Source organism: Schistocerca serialis, chromosome 8 (assembly GCF_023864345.2).
Source record: "Schistocerca serialis cubense isolate TAMUIC-IGC-003099 chromosome 8, iqSchSeri2.2, whole genome shotgun sequence".
NCBI lineage: Eukaryota > Metazoa > Arthropoda > Insecta > Orthoptera > Acrididae > Schistocerca > Schistocerca serialis.
The window spans coordinates 99,742,979-99,766,552 of NC_064645.1; the positions used below are offsets into that span (position 1 = coordinate 99,742,979).

The 23,574-nt window shown below is 42.0% G+C and overlaps 1 protein-coding gene across 1 annotated transcript in view; it reads right to left on the minus strand.

The window, feature by feature from the left end:
• LOC126416851 (uncharacterized) overlaps nucleotides 1–23,574 on the minus strand; it is a 1,707,974-nt gene that overhangs the window by 562,503 nt on the left and 1,121,897 nt on the right. Inside the window, exon 6 of the mRNA XM_050084734.1 lies at nucleotides 1,396–1,511. Within this exon, the coding sequence (XP_049940691.1) occupies nucleotides 1,396–1,511 (116 nt within the window). The remainder of the gene's footprint in view (nucleotides 1–1,395; nucleotides 1,512–23,574) is intronic.

Here is a 23,574-nt window from a genome sequence, read left to right on the forward strand (position 1 = left end):
CGAAGGAGCTCCGTATGCCACGGCAAACTGGCTGACACTGACGGCGGCGGTGCACAAATGCTGCGCAGCTAGCGCCATTCGACGGCCAACACCGCGGTTCCTGGTGTGTCCGCTGTGCCGTGCTTGTGATCATTGCTTGTACAGCCCTCTCGCAGTGTCCGGAGCAAGTATGGTGGGTCTGACACACCGGTGTCAATGTGTTCTTTTTTCCATTTCCAGGAGTGTATGTTGTGCGTGAATTTTGTCGTGATAGCAACTTTAGAAATGCCTTTAAAGTGTTAAATTAAGTAACTCTGTAGTGTTGGCCACTCCCACTTTTCCGACATTTGGGAAACTTCAGCGAAATTTCTGTCAGTGTGAAGGCTATTTTCTTTCGATATATTTGGCTGACACCACTATCTCTGGCTAACATCTATAGCTTTCCCTGAAACCTTTCTTGCATGTGGTTTATTTACGTTTTGACAATACTAACACATATTAGTAGGTGGGAAGTTGAATTCGCAAACCTTTATGTGGAAGTCAATATTAACGCATAATGGGTAGTGCAAAAACTGTGTTTAGGAAACGGAGGTTTCATGGAAATCTGTTTACTAAGAAAAAAGAGGATGCAGCTCGAAATGAAGAAGACAATATACAAGACAATACAAAATTTAAAAATTCAAATTGATTGGCGACTCCGTGGAGTGCTGTGTGCACAGCGACCATATATGTTAAATTAAAAGGAAGGTCAGCGTTGGCCGTAATATTGACGGTTTATTGATAGCAAAATCGTTTTTCAGTCACATAGTGTGGTGTACAAATTAAACTCATGGGCACTGGTATCAAGTTATTATTAACAACTAAAACTGAGAAACGATCAATTCTCAGTTTTGGTTACTGATAATAACTTTATACCAGTGCCTATAAGTTTAATTTGTACACTACAGCACTGAAGAGGATTGCTATGTGATTGAAAATCGATTTTGCTATCAATAAACCGTCAATATTACGGCCAACGCTGACCTTCGTTTTAAAATTCAAATTTCTTGCAAAATATTCATCCTGCATATTTTATGATACTTTTCCATTAAAACTCTTCTTTTGCTTTAAACAAGCAAAATTTTAGATTTGTACATTAATACATATGGCTGTAATGTTTTTTAAATAAATGTTTACATATTCCGTTACATTCTCCTTCAACAGCATCTCAGGCCTTACACAACAGAGCAGAAGTTATCCAGGAAACGATGCTGTAGGCGTTACATGATAGAGCAGGTGTTTATATTTACAGAGCCACCACGGGGCACACGCACCATCGACAACACGACAGGTCGCTGATCGACGAAGCACTTGCGAGCCGCCTACGAGCAGCTGCCTGCCGGTGCTCGTCGCTGGAGCTGGTAGCGCGGTACTCACCTTGCACTCCTCCTTCTCCTCGTCCCAGAGGAAGCGGCAGTTGATGCGGTTGTTGCAGCGCAGCGTCCGCGAGATGCACGTGTCGTCCTGGCAGTCGAACTCGTCATCCAGGCAGGCTGCAACACAGGTACAGGAGCGTCAGGCAAACTGCAGCGTAACGGGAGAGAGTAGCGACACACCGAAACCACAGAATGGTCCGGGAAAGAGAGAACGAAATCAAAGAGGTACAGGCCCGAGGGGCAGTGTAAACTCATTGGGGTGGCCTACACGTAAGGTTGTAATGGGAATACGCTAAGTCAAAAGCAAGCAATTGCAGGTTTAATATGATACACGAGTACTTGTACAACAGACATGAGTAATCTGTATGAGCTGTCATTCGTAAAGAGACTACGTTCCGAAATCCGAATCCATCTACACAGCATGCGAGTGGTAGATATTGCATGTTTCTTCGTGTCTATGGGACTGAACAGAATAAAACGTTGCTGTTACATCAACCTTGCGCTACAGGGAAGGGTGTGGGGATGGGGCGGGGACTACTTCGTGTCCACCTCTTCAAAATATCGTAATTTAGTCTGGTACTTTGCATTTTAAATTTTTGGAAAATATATTTATTGTTTCCAACGATTTCTTACTTCAGGTTCCGTAACATTTTCTCAGTAAAACTTAACTCCAAAATTTAAGTCTTTGTAATGGGTATAATTAATTTTTCGCAACAAATGCCGTACTCATATTTTCTGGACCCTTCTTATACATTCGCATAACTTTAAAAAATTTATTGTTTTTAATGATTTCTGACATCAAATTCCTTAATATTTTCTCAGTAAAACTTAACTCCAAAATTTCAGTCTTTGTAATGAGTGTGATTAATTTTTCGCAACAAATGCCGTACTCATATTTTTAGGGTCAGGACCCTCATTGTGCATCCGCATAACTTTAAAAGATACGTTCTGAATGAAAACCTATGACAGTTAACGAAATTTGTAGTTTTTAAATTTATTGGAATTTTACCAAAGTACCCCTCCACTCGATGTAAAAATTACGGAAAATGCCTTGATGTAGCTGAAAGACATTTTCAGGTTATGTGCCCTACTTAGAAATCAGTACCTATATAAACAGTATGTTGTTAAAAATTGTATTGTATTGTATTGTAAGCAACTGGGGACCTAGAAACGATGGAGAGGCTTCGTCCCCCATTGCCCTCAGTGGTTCACAGCCCCACAACAGGCTACAGCAGTCCACTCACCCCACCGTCGCCCCACACCGAACCCAGGGTTATTGTGTGGTTCGGCGGTGGACACCCCCGGGAATGTCTCACACCAGACGACTGTAACCCCAATGATTGCGCGATGGAGTAATTATGCTGTACGCGTACGTGGAGAAAGTGATTGCCCAGCAATCGCTGACATAGTGTAACTGAGGCCGAATAAGGGGAACCAGCCCGCATTCGCCGAGGCAGATGGAAAACAACCTTAAAAACCATCGACAGGCTGGCCGGTACACCGGACCTTGACACTAATCCACCGGGCCGATTCGTGTCGGGAACCGGCACGCCTTCCCGCGCGGGAAGCCGTGCGTTAGACCGCACGGCTTACCGGGCGGGCGTTGTTAGTAATAGTTAAGCACATTCAATGAAATCTGCTTTTTTTTCCTTAGGCTCTTTTGGTTCTCGGCACAAAGTAACGCCCTCCCTTCGTATTACGGATTATGAAAAAATGCATTGGTATTGCTAGGGTTAACAGTACAAGGCCAGGGGCAGATTCAACAGGGGGTGCCGGCCGGTGTAGCCGTGCGGTTCTGGGCGCTTCAGTCCGGGACCGCGTGACCGCTACTGTCGCAGGTTCGAATCCTGCCACGGGCATGGATGTGTGTGATGTCCTTAGGTTTGTTAGGTTTAAGTAGTTCTAAGTTCTAGGGGACTGATGACCACAGATGTTAAGTCCCATAGTGCTCAGAGCCATTTGAACCATTTAGCCAACAGGGGGTGGGGGTAATAGGGACCACGACCAGCCATCCTGCCCCTCCCTCCTCCCCCTAACCCCAACCTACGCAAAATATGACTTCACAAATGTAAGACGTGTATATTTCTATTGTCTATTGTCAAACCACAATTTATGTTCAAATCAAATGTGTGTGAAATCTTATGGGACTTAACTGCTAAGGTAATCAGCCCCTAAGCTTACACACTACTTAACCTAAATTATCTTAAGGACAAACACACACACCCATGCCTGAGGGAGGACTCGAACCTCCGCTGGGATCAGCCGCACAGTCCATGACTGCAGCGCCTAAGACCGCTCGGCTAATCCTGCGCGGCCACAATTTATGAAAGATGTTTATATTTTATTAATAGGATTAAGTGGGAATAATTAATGTTTTCAAGTTGGAAGTAATTGTGGTAGCAGGGAATGTCTACACCAAAGTATTGTTGGCAGGAGAGACCCCACATTGATATAATTTTGAAAAGAGCGGGATAGACCGCGCACTGATACATTTTGTAATGGTAGCAGGGATTGTCTGCAGCAGAAAGCATTGGTGGCGGGAGAGAACGGATTTTAGCGTTCGTAGGAAGTCAGTAGTAAGCGAGAAGTGAAGCGAGTCGGTAGCAGGTCTGAAGCGAGAAGTTGAGAGGAGCGGTGTGTCTGCCAGCCACCAGCTATGATTTACAAGGGATTATAAACGGGTGTACAGAGACATCAGCTAACTATTATCATAAGAGGAACTAATGTTATTGAATTATTTTTTTGAGAATCTCAAGACTACTGAAGGTGTGTTTGCGCAAAGCTAGTTGTGAGATTATATTAAAAAGTAAGTCCCATCTGAACGTTTGTAAAATAATTTCATTCAGAATATAATTAATTTTTGACGGCAATATTTCTTTACTGATAGTAACTTCAGTCAAATCAATTAAAGAATAACGTCAGCTTCGCTATTAAAGAATAACGTCAGTTTTGATAATAAATACAGCCACTTATTATGACAGCCCACCAGCAGCTAATAGTGTATAGTAAAACAGAGTAAGTATATTCATGTCGCAGTTTGAAGTAGCAGTCAGATGGCGATCCAGTAACAGTGAAAAAGGTAAAGAACCGTTTTGTGTTATTGCAGATAACGACTGAGGGCCACGACGACGACACATTCTATATTTCGCCGAAATAATCACAAAATCACTTTTAATAATCAGCATTTAAATTTATATGCCAAGATTGAGATAGAGAATTAATTTCAAAGGGAAGGTTACATAGGTTGTTGTAGAAGGGAAGGTTCAAAATGGCTCTAAGCACGATGTGACTTAACTTCTGAGCTCATCAGTCCCCTAGACTTAGAACTACGTAAACCTAACTAACCTAAGGACATAATACACATCCATGCCCGAGGCAGGATTCGAACCTGCGACCGTAGCAGTAGCGCGGTTCCGCACTGAAGCGCCTAGAACCGCTCGTCCACACCGGCCAGCAGAAGGGAAGGTTGCGTAACAAAAAATGGCTCTGAGCACTATGGGACTTAACATCTGAGGTCATCAGTCCGATAGACTTAGAACTACTTAAATCTAACAAACCTAAGGACATCACACATATCCATGCCCAAGGCAGGATTCGAACCTGCGACCGTAGCGGTCACGCGGTTCCAGACTGAAGCGCCTAGAGCCCGTTGGCCACAACGGCCAGCTGGTTGCGTAACAAAAGAGATATAAAGGAGACGGGAAGGTTTCAACAAACAGGGTTCATATTTTTACCAGGTTTTTATTACGTCGCTTTCTTCTCTGTCTCGCATTTCGGTACAAATTATGCACGTGTCTTTGTACTAACTTTCTGATGAGCTAGAGACTGGAAATTTTAAATATAGCTCAGAACTGGATGACAATGCAATATTAAACTGAGAGACAACTAAGGCTTAGGGCTCGGTTCTTTTCACCTTTGTTAACTGAGTAATAAGTAGAGAGTCATTATCACCATCTCAATTATCTAGTGACCCATCACAGCATTTAAATTAATGTATAGCATAGAACAGAGATTGTTTTCTGCTAGGTTTCATAGTTGAGGCGGGCAATTGATAATCACAGTCTTTATTCTGATAGGTCAGTGTGCATGACAGATGCTTCTACCGTGCAGCGCGACGGACGCACGGCAAGGGGGCAGTGCCGTGTGGGGCCCGCGATTATCAGCTGCTGGGCAGGTACTTCCCAGCTCGCCCGGGCGGTCATAAAAGCGGGGACCGCTGAGTGAACACTGGCGGAGTCCGCCGCCTTTCACGTTTGACCGTCTTATCCCATGACAGATCAGGTGAGCTACCTGAGCCTTGCTGTACGCTACAGGACGTATCGTTCATTTCGGGTGGTTGGGGCCATTCACGAGATCAGGATGTTGTGCGCGACACTCTGGATACAGCTTAAGGCACCGTTTTGGGTTATACCGCACTGGAGTCTCAGTGCAAGTCTGCTGGCAGAGACGCCAGTCAGAGGCATGGGACGTAACGGAGCCCCCCGCACCTAGCGTCTACCTGAGTCTGTCAGCTCTGTCGCCAGAGCGGCCGCTAGGAGGTTCTTCCAGCTGGCTAGTCAGCCTGGAGGCGCTTCCAGTGGAACACACGGCGGCCTATGGTCGCACCCTCACTAGGAGGCTGGGAGACATGCCGAGCGCTACCTGCCACTCACCCGTACCTCGTTTTATCCGCCCGTGTGAGCGCTATGGATAGTTTTTACACGGGACCTTTTATCTGCGAGATTCAGATGAGATCAGCAACTTGGGACACTCCAGCTTAGGATTATTCGTAACGCGAACTGGAAAAAAAGTGTTGGGAATTACGGGGGTTATAAATGAAGCTTAGTTCGAAGAACAAGCCAAACAACACTGAAGCGCCAAAGAAACTGGTACCGGCATGCCTATTCAAATAAGGAAATATGTAAACAGGCAGAATACGGCGCTGCAGTCGGCAGCGCCTGTATAAGACCAGTGTCTGGCGCAGTTGTTAGATCAGCTAGTGTTGCTACATTGGCAGGTTATCAACATTTAAGGGGCTCCGGAAAGGCTCAAAATCATGAAAAGTTCAATTTTTACTTTTTTGCGTTTTCTGAATCTGCAGACTATTACCTTTTAATAGATATATAATTTATTCAATTCCGAAGACTACAACTATTTTTAAATTTTTTTTGAAATGTGTTCTACATGGGCGTGACCCACTATGGCGCTGTTAAACTGCTGTCAAATGGTGTTATTATTAACGTCCGTGTTCATCAAGTACATTTTAGTGATGTGAGATAAAGTATGTGTTATGGCTAACCTGTGATGGTTCAATATATATCGCTGGTGTGATTGTCGATTGTTTCATGTTTATTTACTCTGTCGTTATCTCGAAAATATTCGTAATTAATTCTGTTTCTTGAGTCTCTGTTTTGTTGAAGTATAATAATGAGTAAAAGTAAAGTTATTAGAAATCCTCTGAAGGCTTTTAAGAAAAGGAGAAATGTTGGAAATCCAAAGGTATGTGTTATTACTGTAAACAATAAAGGCGATAACCAAGTGAGTGAACCTAACCTCTCAAGTACACCTGCCCATAGCAGTCAAAGTGGGAAAGAAAATACTTCACAGAAGAAGCTTGGTTCAATGAGTGAAAACTATGAATGTTTTATGGGCGAATCGGATGTGAATGAAATGTTTGATATGTCGGTTCTGAAAGGAGTTTTTTCAAACTGTGTAAGATGTATTCATTGTAGTGAAGTTGGTCTGGAACTCTCCATAATAAAGCACGTAGGACTTGCTAGTGAAATACAACTGAAATGTGATAAGTGTTCATACATGACCACCTTTTGGAACAGTGTTGCAGTAACTGCAACTGAAGAAAATGGTTGCAAAATCTACGAACACAACAACGAGCGATGCTTGCTGTAGACAAGGAACGCCTTCGGGCTGCAGACAGGGCTGTAAAGAGTCTAGAAATACAAGCAAGAGTAAATAGGAGGAGGAACAAGAGGAAGCTGGAGGAGGAGTTTGCAGAGGATGAAGGTAATCCATCCTATGGACCTGGAATGCACTAAAAAGTTAATCCAATCTTTGTCGCTCGATTCCCAAAACTTTTATTTTCTCATACTAATTACATGTTTTCTAAGGATCTTCCAAACATATTTGTTTCAAACTTTCAGTAAATGTTACATAGTACCTTCTGCATAATCTAACACAGCCTTTTTCGAAAAAACTGTATATTTTTGAATATATAAATAAAAAATTGCAAAAAGATGTTGTGAGTTTTCATTACAATTGAAAAAAAATCATCTTTAATAACTGAACTAAAATTTTGTAAAATCCCTGTGTTAAGTTGTAGCCCATATTCCAATAAATAATCTGTAAAAAGTTCAACTTCCTACCTCAAATACTTTGAGAGGAAAGATATAATTTATGAGCGTTATTTTAACATTGCAAGTATAGGGCGTTCCGGAGCCCCTTAAGAGTGTTTGAACGTGGTGTTACATCTACATCTACATCTATACTCCGCGAGCCACCTTACGGTGTGTGGCGGAGGGTACTTATTGTACCACTATCTGATCCCCCCTTCCCTGTTCCATTCACGAATTGTGCGTGGAAAGAACGACTGCTTGTAAGTCTCCGTATTTGCTCTAATTTCTCGGATCTTTTCGTTGTGATCATTACGCGAGATATATGTGGGCGGTAGTAATATGTTGCCCATCTCTTCCCGGAATGTGCTCTCTCGTAATTTCGATAATAAACCTCTCCGTATTGCGTAACGCCTTTCTTGAAGTGTCCGCCACTGGAGCTTGTTCAGCATCTCCGTAACGCTCTCGCGCTGACTAAATGTCCCCATGACGAATCGCGCTGCTTTTCGCTGGATCATGTCTATCTCTTCTATTAATCCAACCTGGTAAGAGTCCCATACTGATGAGCAATACTCAAGAATCGGACGAACAAGCGTTTTGTAAGCTACTTCTTTCGTCGATGAGTCACATTTTCTTAGAATTCTTCCTATGAATCTCAACCTGGCGCCTGCTTTTCCCACTATTTGTTTTATGTGATCATTCCACTTCAGATCGCTCCGGATAGTAACTCCTAAGTATTTTACGGTCATTACCGCTTCCAATGATTTACCACCTATGGCATAATCGTACTGGAATGGATTTCTGCCCCTATGTATGCGCATTATATTACATTTATCTACGTTTAGGGAAAGCTGCCAGCTGTCGCACCATGCATTAATCCTCTGCAGGTCCTCCTGGAGTACGTGCGAGTCTTCTGATGTTGCTACTTTCTTGTAGACAACCGTGTCATCTGCAAATAGCCTCACGGAGCTACCGATGTTGTCAACTAAGTCATTTATGTATATTGTAAACAATAAAGGTCCTATCACGCTTCCCTGCGGTACTCCCGAAATTACCTCTACATCTGCAGATTTTGAACCGTTAAGAATGACATGTTGTGTTCTTTCTTCTAGGAAATCCTGAATCCAATCACAAACCTGGTCCGATATTCCGTAAGCTCGTATTTTTTTCACTAAACGTAAGTGCGGAACCGTATCAAATGCCTTCCTGAAGTCCAGGAATACGGCATCAATCTGCTCGCCAGTGTCTACGGCACTGTGAATTTCTTGGGCAAATAGGGCGAGCTGAGTTTCACATGATCTCTGTTTGCGGAATCCATGTTGGTTATGATGAAGGAGATTTGTATTATCTAAGAACGTCATAATACGAGAACACAAAACATGTTCCATTATTCTACAACAGATTGACGTAAGCGAAATAGGCCTATAATTATTCGCATCTGATTTATGACCCTTCTTGAAAATGGGAACGACCTGCGCTTTCTTCCAGTCGCTAGGTACTTTACGTTCTTCCAGCGATCTACGATAAATTGCTGATAGAAAGGGGGCAAGTTCTTTAGCATAATCACTGTAGAATCTTAAGGGTATCTCGTCTGGTCCGGATGCTTTTCCGCTACTAAGTGATAGCAGTTGTTTTTCAATTCCGATATCGTTTATTTCAATATTTTCCATTTTGGCGTCCGTGCGACGGCTGAAGTCAGGGACCGTGTTACGATTTTCCGCAGTGAAACAGTTTCGGAACACTGAATTCAGTATTTCTGCCTTTCTTCGGTCGTCCTCTGTTTCGGTTCCATCGTGGTCAACGAGTGACTGAATAGGGGATTTAGATCCGCTTACCGATTTTACATATGACCAAAACTTTTTAGGGTTCTTGTTTGGATTGTTTGCCAATGTTTTATGTTCGAATTCGTTGAATGCTTCTCTCATTGCTCTCTTTACGCTCTTTTTCGCTTCGTTCAGCTTTTCCTTATCAGCTATGATTCGACTACTCTTAAACCTATGATGAAGCTTTCTTTGTTTCCGTAGTACCTTTCGTACATGATTGTTATACCACGGTGGATCTTTCCCCTCGCTTTGGACCTTAGTCGGTACGAACTTATCTAAGGCGTACTGGACGATGTTTCTGAATTTTTTCCATTTTTGTTCCACATCCTCTTCCTCAGAAATGAACGTTTGATGGTGGTCACTCAGATATTCTGCGATTTGTGCCCTATCACTCTTGTTAAGCAAATATATTTTCCTTCCTTTCTTGGCATTTCTTATTACACTTGTAGTCATTGATGCAACCACTGACTTATGATCACTGATACCCTCTTCTACATTCACGGAGTCGAAAAGTTCCGGTCTATTTGTTGCTATGAGGTCTAAAACGTTAGCTTCACGAGTTGGTTCTCTAACTATCTGCTCGAAGTAATTCTCGGACAAGGCAGTCAGGATAATGTCACAAGAGTCTCTGTCCCTGGCTCCAGTTCTGATTGTGTGACTATCCCATTCTATACCTGGTAGATTGAAGTCTCCCCCTATTACAATAGTATGATCACGAAACTTCTTCACGACGTTCTGCAGGTTCTCTCTGAGGCGCTCAACTACTACGGTTGCTGATGCAGGTGGTCTATAGAAGCATCCGACTATCATATCTGACCCACCTTTGATACTTAACTTAACCCAGATTATTTCACATTCGCATTCGCTAATAACTTCACTGGATATTATTGAATTCTTTACTGCTATAAATACTCCTCCACCATTGGCGTTTATCCTATCCTTGCGGTATATATTCCATTCTGTGTCTAGGATTTCGTTACTGTTAACTTCCGGTTTTAACCAACTTTCCGTTCCTAATACTATATGCGCACTATTATAGTTAGTTATAGTTAGTCCACGAGCGATGGAACACAGCATCTCCGAGGTAGCGATGAAGTGGGGATTTTACCGTACGACCATTTCAGGAGTGTACTGTGAACATCAGGAATCCGGTAAAACATCAAACCTCCAACATCGCTGCGGCCGGAAAAAGAACCAGCAAGAACGGGACCAACGACGACTGAAGAGAATCGTTCAGCGTGGCAGTAGTGTAGCCCTCCCGCAAATTGCTGCAGATTTCAATGCTGGGCCGTCAACAAGTGTCAGCGTGCGAACCATTGAACGAAACATCGGCGATGTAGGCTTTCGGAGCCGAAGGCTCACTTGCGTACCGTTGATGATTGCATGACACGAAGCTTTACGTCTTTTCTGGGACCGTCAACACCGACATTAGACTGTTGATGACTGATGGTGCCTTTTCGGACGAGTCTCGTTTCATGAATCCATGACCCTGCAGTCAGCAGTCGACTGTTCCAGCTGGTGGAGGCTCTGTAATGGCGTGGGGCGTGTGCAGTTGGAGTGATGTGGGACTCCTGATGCGTCCAGATACGACTCTGACAGGTGTTACGTACCTAAGCATCCTGTCTGATCACCTGCATCCATTGATGTCCAGTGCATTCCGACGGACTTAGGAAATTCCAGCAGCAAAATGCGACCCCCCAGACATCCAGGATTGCTACAGAGTGGCTCCAGGAACACTCTTCTGCGTTTAAACTATCCCGCTGGCTGCCGAACTTCCAAGACATGAACATCACTGACAAGGGGAGGCCGCCAATTGTGAAATTCAGATTCGATTCATACTGCGCATAATAAAAGCTCATGGCCAGAGGTGTAATGTGGCAAAGCACCAAGATGCACTTCTCAGCCGTTGTCGAGAAAATCGACAGTTAAAAGAAACCGTTGTGATGAAATACTCTCTACGATTAGTAATTTTCTACAGCGTGGTGGTGCAGCGAAAAGCGCTCGGGTTCGTAATCCGAAGGTCGCCGGATCGAGTCTCGCTCAATGCAACTTTTTTTTTAGTATTTGTTTTTTGTAATTTATATATATATATAATTCTCGGCAATCAGTTGCAACAATTATGCATATAATAAGTTGTTGAAAGTCGTTTGTCGTGGAAAAACTGGCGACTTCGAACATCATTATGTTTTCCGCAAACAAAGTTGTATTTCACAAATGTTATTAATTGTCTTCATAAAGTTAACCACGTGTAGTTAACGGAAGACGTAGAAACGAATACGTATAGCGTAAGTCAAACGTTCGAATTAGAATAGAGACCCCACGAACACAAACTTGCTGTGGCAGGTATGAAATATAAACTCCGTTACTCGCTCGTTACACTTGAAGGACAGATGTTGAATGGGCCGAAACGAGCCGCCCCATAACAGCGTACTTGCCTGCTAACTTCGAAAGAAGGTAGATGCGGTCCCTAGCGCAACTTATAACATCGTCGAAAATTAGTGCGGACGGGACAGCTTTGGTACACCCTGTTAAACAAACGGAAAAATGGAGGCGGTACCATTGGAGAGCGATCCGCCTTCACCAACATGCATAAGCAATTCATTAATAGTTTATATATATATATATATATATATATATATATATATATATATATATATATATATATATATATATATATTTGAATTGCAAAAGACTAATAATAAAAGAATATTGCATGGCTCGAGATTCGATCCGGCGACCTTCGGATTACGAACCCCAGCGCTTACCGCTGCGCTATGGCGCTGTAGAAAATCATTAATCGTAGAGAGTATTTCAACTCAACGGTTTCTTTTAACTGTCGATTTTCTCGAGAACGGCTGAGAAGTGCATCTTGGTGCTTTGCCACATTACACCTCTGGCCATGAACTTTTATTATGCGCGATATGAATCGAATCTGAATTTCACAATTGGCGGCCTCCCCTTTAGAGTATATCTGGAAGGCCTTACAAGAGATCTCCACCCCCTCTTACTTTAAGGATTTTCGGACAGCCCGCACCCCTCCAGCACAACTTCAGACATTAGTCAAGTCCATGCCACGTCGTGTTATCACACCAATATTCAAGGAAGGTAGTAGTAGTAATCCACTAAATTACAGGCCCATATCGTTAACTTCGATATGCAGCAGGATTTTGGAACATATATTGTGTTCAAACATTACGAATTACCTCGAAGAAAACTGTCTATTGACAAACAATCAACACAGGTTTAGAAAACATAGTTCCTGTGAAACACAACTAGCTCTTTATTCACATGAAGTGTTGACTGCTGTTGACAAGGAATTTCAGGTCGATTCAGTATTTCTGGAATATCGTCTCAGTTATGTGACTGGTTTTGTGATTTCCAGTCAGAGAGGTAGTAATTGACGGAAATCCATCGAGTAAAACAAAACTAATTTCTGGTGTTCCACAAGGTAGTATTATATTCCCTTTGCTATTCCTTTTCTATATACACGATTTGGGAGACAATCTGAGCAGCCGTCTTAGGTTGTTTGCAGATGACGCTGTCGTTTATCGACTAATAAAGTCATCAGAAGATCAAAACAAATTGCAAAATGATTTAGAAAAGATATCTGAATGGTGCGAAAGTTGGCAGTTGACCCTAAATAATGGAAAGTGTGACGTCATCCACATGAGTGCTAAAGGGAATTCGTTAAATTTCGGTTACACGATAAATCAGTCTAATCTAAAGCCCCAAATTCAACTAAGTATCTAGGTGTTACAATTAGGAACAACTTAAATTGGAAGGGACACACAGAAAATGTTGTGGGGTAGGCTAACCAAAGACTGCGTTTTATTGGCAGGACACTTAGAAAATGTAACAGGCCTACTAAGGAGACTGCCTACACTACGCTTCTCCTTCCTCTTTTAGAACACTACTGCGCGGTGTGGGATCCTTACCAGACAGGACTGACGGAGTACATCGAAAAAGTTCAAAGAAGGGTAGCACGTTTTGTATTATCCCGAAATATGGGAGAGAGTGTCACAGAAACGATATGGGATTTGGGCTGGACATCATTAAAAGAAAGGCTTTTTTCGCTGCGACGGAAGCTTCTCACGAAATTCCAATCACCAACTTTCTCCTCCGAATGCGAAAATATTTTGTTGGCACCGATCCACATAGGGAGGAACGATCACCACGATAAAATAAGGGAAATCAGAGCTCATACGGAAGGATATAGGTGTTCGTTCTTTGCGCGCTATACGAGATTCGAATAATAGAGAATTGTGAAGGTGGTTCGATGAACCCTCTGCCAGGCACCTAAATGTGATTTGCAGCGTTTCCATGTAATTGAGTTGCAGCACTTCTGCATGCTCGCAGAAGCCCTACACAATATTAGACTGGTGTACCAGTTTCTTTCGCTCTTCAGTGTACAATCACGTTCTACTTACAATAACGCCCTGATTGGATGGAGATCGTGGAAATTATCAATCCTCAATTTCCTGACAGTGTATTCCTCATGCTCCACTCCAAACACAAGAGCTTTACACCACGGAGAAATCAAGTTTATTATACGGGCTACGTTAGTTTTACTCGAAACCTACTTCCAGAGTGAAATAACCAGGCCACGTCTCCTGCTGCAACAAATGATGTTAATGGACCAGATACATCAGACAATCTAGAATCATTTTAAGGAAAAAGGTATGTAGACAAAGGAGAAAGGTTTCGGACTTCTTGTCTAAAAAAAAAGTAGATTTAATTTCAGTTTATAATAACGTACTTTTCAAATAAAAACTGAGAAGCACTTCTATGTGGACTATATAGTTACAACTCAAACTGTAAATATCACTGCAAACAACAAGTAATTAGCGACCGAGTACACAGGTCTCAAAAATCTTTTCCTGTGGTGGGATTACTTTCCTTAAAACAATGACCGTTTCCGTCAGTTAATCTCTGGAGATCTCCACTACCTCGTCAAATGAACGAAATGACCTTCCCAGGATACCGGAAAATTTAGAACTGTAATTTCTTGACTCATTATATACCGTGACAACCTGTCAATGTGACAATCAGAAATGAAGGGCTGTGGCCAAAAATTCTTTGTCTGTATTCTCTTTTTATTTGGAACTTGCACACAAAGCTCGTTGCTCTTTTACTGAGCGGAGACTGAAGGCATTCCCCTGGAGTTCTCTCCTGGCGTCTCGTTCTGCCAGCAGACCTTCCGTGACGTCCCAGTGCGGCACGGCCCTTAAGGTATCGCTTTGGGGAGGAGAACACTGTCTGTCTGTTGCGCGGAGAAATTTTTGTGCGAATTGCTGGCGCCAGACTAGCATGAGAGAATAAAGCCGTGCAGTACGCTTCTGACGTGGGAAGATGTTTCCGCGCGCATAAAATATGGCAGCGAAATAGGAGGATCACTGTTGATGTCAGAACAGGTTGTGCGTATGTGCATAGCTTTCGGCGGAATGTTACGCTGCTGGGAGAATACTATATGCCCTGTCTAGGAGGGTGTTCCGGTGCGGTTTTATAATGATGTCACTACATATGTTTGACATTGCGTCAGTCGTTGAGGACGATTTGAAAGTATAACTGTTACCGGTTTCGACAGATCCACACTTTCATCATCAGATCTTGTAACATTACGCTTTTTACAACAGTGAAATTCACATAGTGACGTTGCGTCATATAGTGATAAAAAAGGTACAGAACATCAGCATATTTTTTGCAAGTTTCAACACAGGATTATGCAGCCAACCGGTTGCAAATAACTGTTTGGTACACTGACCTACGTTCCTACACCTACAAATGGTGTCTTTATTAAAATGAAATTTTGAAGAACCCTATAAAATAATACATAGAAAATTAAGTGTGACAAAGAACACATTAACCAAGGTGACAACTGTCCTGCTGACAATAGATTTCTTGCAATGTAATTGTACGTAAGGAGCGTTTGTACGTCATGACAATTGTAATCTTGATCAATCTGTTTTCTTTTGTCATACTTAATTTTCTATGTATTATTTTATAGGGTTCTTCAAAATTTCTTTCTGAAGAAGACACCCTTAGTAGGTGTCGAAACCCAGGTCAAGGACCCAAACAGTCATTTGGAATCGGTTGGCTGTATAATCCTATGCTGGCGCATGCTTTTATTATAGGTCGACACAACAGCACTATGTGACTGTCACTGTTGAGAAAAGCACGTAAATCTGATAATGTTAGAAGATGTGATGATGTCAGCGTAGACCTGTCGAAACCAGTAACAGTAACAAAAAGAATTACTAGCGATTCTGGCAGCCCTTGTATGTCACCTAATGTACGTTATGCTGAACTAGTAGCTAGAGGTTCACCTTCTCTGTCAGTTCAATGTACAATGGTCACACCGCTTTTACATTGTCATTACATTACATGTGTTAGTTTATCTTCGACCATACGCTTCAAATATAAGAACTTTGCCTACCGTCATGGTCATGAACGCGTGTTAAATCTGATTCGTAGTTTCCATTTTCTTTAATCATTTTGTCCAATATTTTTATCTTTATTTTCATGTATTTAATATTGTAACAGAATAAGTCTAAGAAGAAAAATTATTCATTTCAGAAGCTAATTCTTCTTAATAATTTACGAATTTATTAATTTTCTTGTGAGTTGAGGCTTCGTTCGGAGAACAAGAACCTTATACCAAAATTCGCAATTAAAAATTTCTAGTGCCTCACAGTGTGATCTTTAGCTTTGTTAACTCCATTTCGTGACTATTATTGGTGTTGAGCCTTAAGCGTGGTTCTGAAACAAGGAGGAGATCCCAACTCAAGTATTCTAGTAATGTAAACTGAACTGTTACCTCTTGCTACTCTTTAACCACCGTGAGGATATTGTATAAATTAGCGACGCCTTCCAGGATCATTCCGGTAGATTCATTCTGTTAGACAGTCAGATAAATAGTGTTCGCATTTTAGTGTTTCATGTCAGTGAGAGATTGGGAGCTAATTAGACTCGCGGTAGCCTTAAGTTACCGGTGGGATATATATATACTTCCTTCTCAGGTGTTTATTTTATGTTTGAGTTCTGTGGTTTCTGTACCACATGTGTTGTTTAATTAATGGAGGTGACAGCGGTGTTGTGTACTTTTAGCGGTTTTTTTTGGTCGATGTATAGGTGTGTGCGAGCAGTGGAGGTGTCTGGAGGAATTATGTTCAATGAAGGTTCCGTCTTGCTCTGAGATGCTTGTTTGAAATCTCAATATTAACTTTTTGTAGGGCGAGAGTCGTTAAAGAAAAGCAAGAAATTGTGGACTCTTTTAACATGGAGTACAATCGTGTTATAAACAACGATTAACCTCCAGACAAGGCAGCTGATTTTTCCGCAGAACAATCAAATTCAGATCCAAGGAACAGGCACAGTTCATCGCATCTAGTGACGCCTGTGGTTGAGGGTGACACGGTGGTCGGTCGGTACCGTTAGGCCTTCATGGCCTGTTCGGGTGGGGTTTAGTTTTTAATTTCTTAAACTGCCATTTCGTTGTTCTGTGCAGACTTATACGAGTAGATCAAATTACGACAGAGAAAAAAATTACTGTGTTTAAATTTTTGGAAGATTAAGCGATGAGGAAGAAATGATTACCGAGAAGACCCTGATGGTAACTGTATGTCTGCATCTGCCTATTTGAGAACGTTATCTTCCTTACACTCACATGGCACTAAATTAGCTGTTAAGTGTTTACTGCTAATAACAAAACTCAGCCCAGCTGTAATATTCAGTTCTTTTTTCTGCTGCAAAACTTTCAGTAAGCTGCCTGCTGAAAAATAACAAATTTCGTATAGGTCTACCCAGTAAGCGAAACATAAATTAAGAGTAGCTACCGAGTAAGCATAGCGCCTATACATTAGGCTACCTGGAGCAACCTGATGTTCAAAATCCATGTTAGTAATTCAGTGCATAACACTCTGAGCTAGAACTGCTTCTGATCATACAAAAATGGGCCAACTACTTTTCTTCAGAATTATTGATAGGGTTCCACAAAATGAAAAAAAATACATAAGTAGATGAATAAAGAAAATGGATGAAAGGAACATTTTTTTCAAGGATTTATAGTCTGTCAGCAGATAAAAATATAAAATATCTTTGATACCAGTTCTTTGAGCAAGATGTCTTAATTCCTGGATCTGAATTTCGGATACATATAAATGCCTCACATTTCTTTTGTAAGTACACAATTAAACTGATTGAAAATAACTGTGTGGTTGTGTCTTTGCTATTTTGCTGCATGTAAGTCGCAATGTTCTATCTTTCTTCATCCGTCAGTTTTTGTGTATGAATTAAGTTACATTGAAACACATAGACGCAAAAGAGCCCCACTGATATTCCATACGAAACTATACCTCTTAAAATAGCTCATAATTAGGCAGGGTAGACAAACGTTTCTGACAGCTATATAAACCCAGTATCTGTAGAATTGCATTAATTTCTTTTGTAAAAATTTTTTTAGTTTATTTATAGACACAATAACATGTTTATGCCACAGTCATAACCGGTTTCGTCCATACAATGACCACCTTCAAATGCTAAAGGCGAACAAGTTGGACAACGCATGAACCTCTGTTCAGTGTATGACGCCTTTAGTATCCGAAGATGGTCACTGTATGGCCGAAACCGGTTAGGACTGTGTCATAAACATGTGATTGTGTCTATAAATAAACAAAAAAAATTACAAAAGAATCAGTCACGCACACCACACACAAAATGTCGTTTCTTCCAGAATTACTTTCTTTCACAACAGCTTCTATGGAACAAATATCTAAGTGTCTACTGCCAGGGTTCTGTGTGTGTGTGTCTCCCCCACGTTTGACATTGGAATTGCTATCTGTCTTTGAATTGGGAGTCTTACTGTGTTCTTAGCGCAAGCAGTAACTTTGTATATGTAGAGCATTCATAATACTGACACTACAGGAAAAGGAGCTCTTCATCGTTCATCGGAAGCTCTTGCGGTGTTCGGATGGATCTGTTAAGAAGTATAATATCCTTGCTTAAAGTACCTGGCTGTGTAGTTCCCATTACATAATCATTTTCATTTACTGGTAGGCTAATATACTTTCAGAAGGATGATAATCTAGAAATTCAAATTTGGGATGAAATGACAGGATACTTATTAAGTGACCCCTCCAGTAACCACGTCTGTAGCCTCCTGCAGTTCCATTGCCATTCCCAGATTATCCTACCTAATTCTAAAGGAAGAGAGCAAACGTGAAGGACCAGAGGAGAAAAAGTTGAAGCTTGAAAAAAAACGTAGTAGCACTATTACAGTATAGTCTATCTATTTAAAATGACGTTTTCAGCTTCAGATAAAATTATTTCGTGTAGGCGAATTGTTCTAGTTACAGGAGTTAAATTTTTATTCATAAGCAGTTATTTTATGTGTTACAACAACTGAAAATACTGACAAGTTTAGTTAGCTTACGGACGCTCGACGTTGTGTGTGTACCTGAAGAGATTATTATCAAATGAATATGCTACACACATCTCAGATTCGCGCACTTCGGGCCATGAAAATGCCTCATGCGGCTGAAGACAGCTATAGTTCAATTCTTTTATCTTGGCGGCTCGCGCATGCCCGCCAGGACGCGGGAGATTGCTGCGTTACCAGTTGCACGCGACGCACGCGCCAAGGGAAGCAGCGCCATAGTATAGTTCGCAAGCTTGCGTTTAGGGGGGAGCGCGCAGTTTCTAGAAGTAAAGCCACCACAGCCGCATTAACCCTTTCGCTGCTACAGAGACGTGCTCCCCGCATTCCGCGCTGTGCGCGATTTTGTCACTGCACTGCTGGCCTGTGCTGACACATGGTGTTCCGACTGCTTTGACACACTTATCATTCGATTCCACAAAAACTATTTCGCCCAAAAATTAGATTTTTACACATTTTCTTGATTGATACCTTCCCCCCATAAATGACTTAATTTTGTTTCGATGTTCAACGCAGTTATTATGCAGCATTAAATATAGTAAACCATTGCACGAAATTTTGAAGAGTTTGCAGAGGTAAAAGTCCGTAGAGTATACTTTCCGTATGGTCGCTTTTAGTTGCCACATTGTTGAGAATGAAATGTGGACAAGATACCTAAATTTCATATAAAATTTGATTGAAGTGCTTTAAAATAAAGCCAAACGTGCCCGGTGTAAATAAAACTTTTATTACAGTCGCGAAAGACGGAATATTTCTCAATGTTACATACGACACCTATGTGGTACTTAAATTAAATGAGATATTGTTATACAGTAAATTTTATATGAAATTTAGTTATCTTGTCCACATTTCATTCTCAACATTGTGGCAACTAAAATCGACCATACGGAAAGTATACGCTATGGACCTTAACCTCTGCAAACACTTCAATGGTTTACTACATTGCAGTGCAGTGCAGTGATGACAAAATGCGGGGAGCACGTGTCTGCAGCGGCGAAAGGGTTAATGAAGAGACAAAGCACTAGAAATTTCAGAAAATTGCATTCAAACGAATAAAATTCGTGAGGTAAGACACTTCGATATTGTTTTTAAATAAAGAAAATATTAAGGCCCACACAATGTTTGAACTCTTCACCTTCCGCTTACTAATCCAACGCATTAACCGTGACACTTCGATATTGTTTTTAAATAAAGAAAATATTAAGGCCCACACAAGGTTTGAACTCTTGACCATCCGCTTACTAATTCAACGCATTAACCATTACGCTACCGCAGCTCGTCCTACAAGGCAGCTCCATGAGGAGTGTAACACGTCATGCAAAATACTGACAAACACTATTGGTATGACTATGAATTACTCACACTTCGTCGAAGTACAATAGGAAATAAACAATTACCGCTGTTCTTTACTGCGAAAAAGCGGTTCGTGAGATTGATACAAACACCTTTCCTTGCTATCGCCTGAATTAGGAGTCTTATTGCTTGTTTGGTTTAATTAATTAATAGCATATGAAGCAATTGGTATAAAGAATGCTTTTTCCAAACTTTCTATAAAAGAAAGTCTGCTATCAAGACATTGCTTTTGTTCTATTACTTTATTTATGACTGAACATTTCTAAAACTGAAGACACTCGTCTGTGCTCTGCTCTGCGGTCGAGATCTGGCAACGTCGTTCTCTGTTCATTGGCTGACTGTGTTTTGTGACGTCATATGCGCAGAACGAACCTAAACTCGGCACTTTAGTCACTACCGTAATAAGGAAAGGTGGATAAGAAAGGTTCTTTCAATCTGCAAGAATTGTCAAAAGGCAAAGTCGTGCACACTAAAAACACAGGAGCCACTCCACCCAATTGGGCCCAAAAAATTGAGAGGAGCTGCTGATCCGACTTAATGCGACTCCTTCCCAAAGCACAAAGTGGATTTAACTACAACTTCTTAGTAGTCGAATTAACATATAAATTTGTGGCACTGACGCCGCTGAAGAAAGCGACAGTACTGAAAGTGAGAAAGTCTCTTTGTAAAGATTTCCTGACACACGTAGGACATGTCGAAAGAATATTAAAGGACATTCGATTGGTAGAAGGACACTTTGAAGAACAGGAATATCAACTCTGTGTTTATAAGTAAGTACCATCCGAGCTTCAGCCCGAGTGAGCGCTTAATAAAAGTCCTGGGAAATCTGTGTAGGTTATATTGTGCGAAAGACACGGCACATGGGACATGTAGTTCGCGAGACATCCAAGACACCTTCTGTGCAATAGCAGGAAAAAAAAGAAACATCAAGGCAGACAAACACGTGGTAAAGAGAGAATTTACGACTGGTGAGAAAGTCTTGGTGAAGGGCGATAGACTCTCGAAGAAGCAGAGAGAATTCTGTCGTAAGCTATTTCCCATGTATTCCGCGCCGGTGCGTCTCGTGGGTCACACCAATGCCCTTGGATTGAAACGCTTACGCACAGGAAAGTCGATTGCCGTACATCACATCTGCCATGTAAAGAAATTCGTAGAACAAACTGTCAATACCTGTTCTATATAGTGGGTTAAGTCGTTTGTCCGTCAAGTATTAAGTGTAATTTATCGTTAATTTCAGTTCAGTTTATGAAACGGGTTGGTCGGTTGGTTGTTTGGGGAAAGAGACCAGACAGCGTGGTCATCGGTCTCATCGAATTAGGGAAGGATGGGGAAGGAAGTCGGCCGTGCCCTTTCAGAGGAACCATCCCGGCATTTGCCTGGAGTGATTTAGGGAAATCACGGAAAACCTAAATCAGGATGGCCGGACGCGGGATTAAACCGTCGTCCTCTCGAATGCGATATGAAAGGGGAATAAGAATAAGCAAGAGAGAAACAAGGTTTAGGAAGATATGGAGCTGAAGAATTTACTAAGGCTCTAAATGTTTAATGTTAAAACTAAAGTAACTGCCTCTGAACAAGAGTCTTGACGCTTGCAGCCGCCATCTAACAAGACTTATACGAGCGATGCAGTATTTATTTGCAGTATTAATAACAACAGTACGTATAGTTAGAAATCCTGAGTAGTTATGCACAGCAAGCGATGCAGTTCCTTGCAGAAAAACGTAAGAGTCCTTCATTTTTCTACTGAGATACAGGTCATTGCCACTTAATCTCTTTCCTTGTTCTGTCATTTTCACTGTCAAGGACGACAAAGAAAGCGCATTTTCGGATGTGGTGGCGATTTTATGTTGAAGAGGTGGGCTTACCGCAGTGCGCAGGAGGGTGTTTTTTTGGGGATTACGGCAGCTCAGTTTTTCTATTACGATTATGGCTATTCAACACAGGATAATTGAGCGTCATGAAGGATTTGGACACAATAGCTTATCAGCAAAAAATCAATTTTTTTATTATTTTATTCATTTTACAATCGATACCTAACCGTTCTGTACATTTTTCAGGAAATACACACATAAAAAAAAATTTGAATCACCTCTGTTCCGCGAGTTCCGGAACTTGTACAGACAATTGGAATAAACATAAACGTAATTTTCGCCCTTCTTATTGCTCGTGAAAACCGCACATTGCATATTCTACCACCATACAGCGAGACCTTCAGAAGTGGTGGTCCAGATTGCTGTGCCTCTAGTAGCACGTCCGTTTCCACTGATGAATGCCTGTATTCGTCGTGGCATACCATCCACAAGTTGATCAAGGCACTGTTGGTCCAGACTGTCCCACTCATCAGCGGCGATTGGGCGTAGATCCCTCACAGTGGTTGGTGGGTCACGTCGTACATAAACAGCCCTTTTCAATCTATCCCAGGCATGTTCGATAGGGTCCATGTCCAGACAACATGCTAGCCACTCTAGTCGAGCGATGTCGCTATCCTGAAGGAAGTCATTCACAAGGTGTGCACGATGGGGGCGCGAACTGTCGTCCATAAAGGCGAATGCCTCGCCAATATGCTGCTGATATGGTTGCACTATCGGTCGGAGGATGGCATTCACGAATAGTACAGCCGTTTTGGCGCTATCCATGACCACTAGCGACGTACGTCGCCCCACATAATACCACCCTAAAACAGCAAGAACCTCACCTTGCTGGAGTCGCTGGACAGTGTGTCTAAGGTGTTCAGCCTGTCTTGATTGCCTCTAAACACGTCTCCGACGATTGTCTGGTTGACGGCATATGCGACACTCATCGGCGAAGAGAACGTGATGCCAATCCTGTGCGGTCCATTCTGTATGTTCTTGGGCCCATCTTTAGCACGCTGCATGGTGTCGTGGTTGCAAAGATGGACCTCGCCATGCACATCGGTAGTGAATACATCGCTTAGCTTGACTCGGAGACGCCTGGACACTTCCCTTGTTGAGAGCCCTTCCTGGCACAAAGTAACAATGCGGACGCGATCGAACTGCGCTATTGACCGTCTAGGCATGGTTGAAATACAGACAACACGAGCCGTGTACCTCCTTCCTGGTGGAATGACTGGAACTGATCGGCTGTCGGACCCCCTCCGTCTAATAGGCGCTGATCATGCGTGGTTGTTTACATCTGTGGGTAGGTTTAGTGACATTTCTGAACAGTCGAATTGACTGTATCAGTGATAGAATATCCACAGTCAACGTCTGTTTTCAGGAGTTATAGGA